This window comes from Athene cunicularia (assembly GCF_003259725.1).
Source record: "Athene cunicularia isolate RWA chromosome 20 unlocalized genomic scaffold, athCun1 chr20_part1, whole genome shotgun sequence".
NCBI lineage: Eukaryota > Metazoa > Chordata > Aves > Strigiformes > Strigidae > Athene > Athene cunicularia.
Window position 1 is genome coordinate 60,986 of NW_020799125.1, and position 5,800 is coordinate 66,785.

General features: G+C 55.0%; 1 protein-coding gene across 1 annotated transcript; it reads right to left on the reverse strand.

The window, feature by feature from the left end:
- Positions 1-5,071, reverse strand: GMEB2 (glucocorticoid modulatory element binding protein 2). The gene is made up of 5 exons (XM_026862291.1): positions 4,949-5,071; positions 4,020-4,147; positions 2,603-2,706; positions 308-465; positions 1-161 (listed from the first exon to the last, which is right to left on the reverse strand). The coding sequence occupies exons 2-5, from the start codon at positions 4,140-4,142 to the stop codon at positions 1-3; spliced, it is 546 nt and encodes a 181-aa protein (XP_026718092.1). The 5' UTR covers positions 4,143-4,147; positions 4,949-5,071.
- Between the last annotated feature and the right edge of the window lie 729 nt (positions 5,072-5,800).

Below are 5,800 nucleotides of genomic sequence, written 5' to 3' on the forward strand. Positions count from 1 at the left end.
TTAGCGAACAGCTGGCCTGCTTTGGCCACACAGTTCGGGGTAAGGCAGGAGGCCAGAAGGGCGGCTCCTTGGGTCACGCAGCGTTACAGAGCAGTTCTGTGAGTCACTGCATCGCCGCCGAGACGCCCTAATGACTCTGCCCCGCTCTGCTACAGGGAACCCTGCAACAGAGCAGGGTGAGAACGCAGAGGGTGGAACAACCCAGAAAGCCCAAGAGGCGAGCGCAAGGGGCGCTGGTTACGCGGCGTTCCCTGGGCTCTAACGCTCCGAAGCCGCCGTTTCAGGTGTGAGGAAGGGCTGGACGTACCATCCGCAGAAGCGGGAGTCAGAGGGATGTACTCCGTCGATGTCTGGCTGGTCAAGGACACTCTGGCTCCTGTCAGGTCGATTTTGGTGCTCCGGCAGGTGTTGGAACAGACCTTCGTGTGCTGGTAGAAATCCAGCTCTCCCGAGTCCATGATCTTCCTGAAAGACAGGAGCAAGCCCAGGGACAGGCACGTCGGCGGGGGCAGAGAGCTCCCAGGCACAGCTCCTGGCAGCCTTCACCCCCCCAAAATTCTCCAAGGCCCAGGAAAAGCAAAATCCAAGGGAGCAGGCAGAGGCAACAGTCTGATTTTCCCTTGACAAGTCCCTGTGTCCTGACCTTAGAGGCAGCACTAACTGAGCGTTAATGAAAATAACATCCACAGCCTGCCACATGCACAGAGCCACCAACACGCCATACTCCAGTGGTGGCAAAGCCTTTCAGGAGGCTGGGATGGGGAGGAAAAAAGCCCACTGTGCTGTAGCTGCAGCAAAGGACTGGAGCAGATTCGGTTTCTGATCACTTCCCCGCCACAGCCTGCATCCCCCTGCAGGTTGGAGGAGGGGAAGCGGGACTTGAGGCCTCGGAAAAGGTTCCTCTCCGAGTCCAACCCAGAGAGGATGAATTTCCTTAGCCTGAGAAAGTCCTTTTCTTCACCACTGGAGCACTCAACTTGCACTGAGAGGCTCAAGAGACAGATGAGCTTTTCCTAAGGATGTATCCCTGTAAAACGAAACATACCTTGAGAAGTTTGTGACAAACCACCCTGCTCCCTGCAGATCTGCTGGCTACAAGCCTTCAGGGAAAACGTGGCGTTTTAGAGCCCAAATGCTGCCATAACGAAGCAGGGAGAGCTCTTCCCCATCACCCTGGGCCACGCTCCCATGCAGCAGTTTTATCCCTACCCTGTGATGCTGAACAGGGTCGTCCTCCTCCCTGGGATCTCCTGACCTGCTCTGAGGACACCCCCCGCCTTCACCCGAGCCACACACACCTACCCCCAGCGTGCCCACGCGTCCGTGGGGCTCCTCTCCCACTTCCTAACAGCCTGGCCTCCAAGCAAGCTGGTTTCAGAGCTAGTCCTGCCTCTCTGAGCAGGCTCCTCTGCATGGGGGTCTGTAATTTTAGCTAGGAGCCCTCGCTGGGACTGGTGAACTCCTCGTTCCTTGAGGGAGGGAGGAAGGAAGGAGAAGAGAAGGTGCCAGTCTGGTCCCACCAGCACCTTCCCCCCCATGCCCGCCTGCAGCTCCCAGCAGAAGGACTGGCTGAAGTCTCAGTTCAGGGTGAGACAGCAGGAAGTCTTTTCCTTCCCTTTTTGACTCTACACCTCAAAAAGAGATGAGGCACAACTCTATTTATAAGCTAAAATAAGATCTCTCAGCTTAAGCAAAGGAGGTTCCAACACTGGCATATGTGACCTTCCCAGTCTCAGCACATTCTCTCCAAAGCATCCCCAGACTTTGCTGGCCAACAACCACCTCAGCTTCCCAGGATTTGCTCTCATGGGTTGCTGGGTTTGCCTTCATATATTTCTCAAGAAGTTTTTTTTTTTCCCTTGAAAGACCTGCCTTGCCAAAGCATAAGCCTATTATGTGAAATCTATGTGGAGCAAAAGCTGCTTAGAAGGAATATGGGAGGCGCCTGCATTGGAGCAGAAGAACAGAGGCAAAGGCAACGTCACCCTGTGAAAAGAGTACAAACTCACTGACAATTCCTGGGGAAGGAGGTGATACTTTTTTATCCTGCCTACAGGCAGAGGCAGGCTTTAATTAAATCGCAGTCTCAGGCTGGTGTTCACAAGGCCATTGAAGAATTAAATTACTGTAGTTAAGATTACAGAAGAGAAACGCTTGCATAAATAAGCTTTAAATAAGTCTTTGGCAGGGGGAAAAAAAAAAAAAAAAAGGTGATGTAAAGCTGACATGCTGCAATGGGAACATAGCTGACTGGCTGCCATTTGGTAGGTCACACTGAGAACCCGTGGACACCACGGCCTGACCACCCGTGGCTGTTAAAACTCTCAGTGACCTTATGCCAGCTGGGAACTCAGCGTGGTTCAACTCCTAAGTAGATTGAGGAAACCTTTTGTGCCCCAAATTACTCCCTAGGCACAAAGATAAAGCAAAGCCATTGGACAGAGCACGTGTGGGGCCAGGCTGTTATTAAGACAATCGTTCAGCGGCACATTTGCTCTCCCAGCAGCAAAACAATCATGTCAAAGGCTCTGTTCCACCCCGTTATCCCCCAGAAAGAACAAGTCCCCGCTGTTGCTCCGTGGATACAATCGGAGAGACTAACCGGAGCATGATCCCGTTCATCCGGATCGCCCGCTTCCAATCCTTCAGGGTCGACTTGCCCGCCAAGTGGACAAACTCTTTGGGGCTAATTAAGTGATCGTCAAACTGCAAAAGGCAGAAGCGCAACGTCAGGGTGAGAAGCCATCAAACAAGGAACGTGTGCCCCGGGACCGTGATCCCGCAGCGGGGCCAGGCTGCCTGGATGGCAGCTCCCGGCGCCCAGCAGCGAAGCGGACAGCTCGCACATGCTTCCCCACCTTAGAGAACACTGTCGGAGTTCAAAAACTGAAAGCCAAATATTGCTTTGAGTTAACAGCGGCTCAAAGCCAAGGGTTTGGGGGGTTTACGCAGCACTGAGGAGTTTGCCAAATGCGGAGGCAGGACGGTTGGGAAAAATACCCTGTATCTTGTGCAAAATATTAACAACAGCCACCCGTGTTCCCACTAGCTCCCGAGAGCCAGCGCTGCCGGTGACATTTGGGTCCAGGGGCACGCTACGAAGGAGAAGCCTGTTTGGTCTTTGACCTCCTGCTACGGGGCCCGTCAATGCCAGGGAAACCTCTGGCCTCTCGCAGCACACACCCACTTCTACCGAAAACCAGGGGGAGGGAGTTGGCGCCCAGCGTGTCAGCAGGCAGCTCTCCCCCTTCTTTTATTGCCCTACACGCCCAGCTCTGCCTGAACCCACGTGCTGACCTAAAAGCAACCTCCAGAATCAAGCACTCCTCTACAGAGCTGCTTTACAGCCCGTCTCCAGAACCATTTCCCAAGTCCAGGCTCTTTTCAATGCCCATGTTGACCAACAAAGAGCTCACTCACCATTACTGCACGAGAAAGTGCTTCTCTGAACACGTACGTGGGCTTTGGTGCAAAGAAAGGGCTGATTTTAGGCAGCAGCATTATCTGCAGCAGTACCTGTCCTCTGTCTCAGGGATGGAAAAGACCATCTCTCCTGTGAAGGGCAAGGAGAGCCCTCTTGCAACAGAGCCCAGGGGAGACACTCCTCAGCGGGGTATTTTAGTCCGTGTCCAAATGCTTACGACAGCATCGCTCACAGGATGTTCCCGAATTCAGGCAAATTTTAACCGTGAGTTATCCAGGACACAGTAGAAGCTCTTCAGTGGGTCCCCTACTAATAAACTTCAGCAAATTCTCAACTGAGCAGACACTGGAAATGCCCAAATTTCTCAAACTCTCCCACAACGCAGTTAAACTGAGGCAGCATCTCCCCAGCCACGACTGCTCAACCTGGCTGAGAAGTATCACGTACCACAGCACCAACGTCCTCCTTGCCCACCACGATGGGGTTCTGATGCAAAGCAGCTTACCAAAGCTCACCTAAACCAGGACAAGCCAGGTGAGCCCGCAACGCGGGCACGGGAAGGCACGAGCCAAGTGTTGGGGCCCTTCATTCTCACCTGCACACACTTCACGTTGATCCCCGGGCACACAAACTTCCTCCAGATGAGGTTGGCTTTGCTGTCCCCACAGGTGATGGGGTAGACAATCTCTGCCTCCAAACTGTCCTCATCTTCAGCCATCTTCACTTCTCACAGGGAACAGAGGAAGGGACAGATTAAAAAGAAACATGAGTCGCAGCCCCTGATCCACCACCCCGAGGCACAAACACACACACAGAGCAATAAAGCACTTCTGAAGCTTGGGATTAAAAAAAAAAAACCAAAACAGATGGTGCATGGTGGGGTGTGTTGGGGTTTGTGGCCACCACTCACTTGCACTTTGCCACTAAAGCATCCAAACACCCACATTTCTTGGGCAAAACAGCACCAGCAGATTTATACCGACCCAGTGGCAGCTGAGTGCATGACATCCGAGCAGTCAGTGGCCAGGGCTAAAAAAAAAAATTCAATTCTTGATAAAAATGAAAGGGATTATGTTGTTTGGGTAATTATAAAGACACCCTTGGCTTTAGAATAAAACTGGTTTTAAGTCCCCTCCAGCCCAACTGGCCACAGCCTTCGCTCACTACATTCACTTTTATCTGTAACCAAAGCCAGCGAGTTTGCTGCAAAACCAACATCCCCTTCGCAAGCTGGAAGGGCGGGAGCCAGCCATGGCCAGACACAGGGTCTCATCCTGCACCAGGAGAGGGCAGCAGCAGCCCAGCCAAGCTCCCTCCCTCCCCATCACCCAGCCCTGCAGCTTGCTGGGCTCCCCTGGGTGCCGGGTACCCCCGGGGGAGCACCCCAGTACCCCCGGGCCGGCCAGCAGCTCTGCACAGCAGTGCCCGGGCCCCCTCGGCCAGCTCCAGCACAGGATCGGGCCACGCTGGGGTGGTGGAACCAGCACGGCTCAACCGAGGGGCTTCGGCATGGGCCGGACCTACCTAGGACGGCTTCCTTCAGGTGAGTGGAGGCTGTGAAGGCGGCAGCAGCCGCCGCAGCTGCATTTTCAGTCTCCAGAGTGTCTTCGTTTAGGTCACCGCTGGGAAGAGAGTGGAAGAGGCAGAGTTAAGCCACATGCATGTGCCACCCCCCACACCCGATGCCTCATGGAGACATTCCTCCAAAAGTCACTCGGACTGTATTTTCCCACAAGAGCTACAAGTCAGCTCGGGTTTTGAGAGGCTCAGCTCCATTTTTCTGCACAGAGATGAAGAGCCCCGCGGCAGGCAGGGAGGCTCGCTGCCAGCAGCCCAGCCAGCTCTGCCTCGTGTCACTTTTAATCCCAGCCCCATGGAGCTGCCTCCAGCGCAGCCCGTGCTGGGAGGTGGCGTGGAGGGATGCTGTCAGCATGGTCCCTCGCTCAGAAGCTGCTGCCAGCCTCTGGCAACTTCGCTTGAGATTTCCCCAGGAAAAATATGTGGGAAACATGCTGCTGCTGTCTGGGCAATGGACTGGCTGAAGCCCCTGGTACGTGTCTTATGAGGAGCGGCTGGGGGAACTGGGGGGGTTCAGTCTGGAGCAGAGGAGGCTGAGGGGAGACCTCCTGGCCCTCTGCAACTCCCTGCCAGGAGGGGGCAGAGAGGGGGGATGAGTCTCTGGAGCCAAGGCCCCAGCGCCAGGCCCCGAGGGAATGGCCTCAAGCTGCCCAGGGCAGGGTCAGGCTGGCTCTGAGGAAGGATTTCTGTGCAGAAGGGGCTGTTGGGCGTTGGAATGGGCTGCCCAGGGCAGGGGGGAGTCCCCGGGATCCCTGGGGGGGTTGAAGAGTCGGGCTGAGCCAGCGCTGAGGGATCTGG

Bases quoted from the DNA above. Each gene is read 5' to 3' on its own strand.
- GMEB2 (XM_026862291.1), bottom strand. From the start codon at position 4,142: ATGGCTGAAGATGAGGACAGTTTGGAGGCAGAGATTGTCTACCCCATC. The intron at 2,707-4,019 runs GTGAGAATGAAG...TGCCTTTTGCAG, and splicing joins TCAACGTGAAGTGTGTGCAG to TTTGACGATCACTTAATTAG. The intron at 162-307 runs GTACGTCCAGCC...GCTCTGTTGCAG, and splicing joins GACTCCCGCTTCTGCGGATG to GGTTCCCTGTAGCAGAGCGG.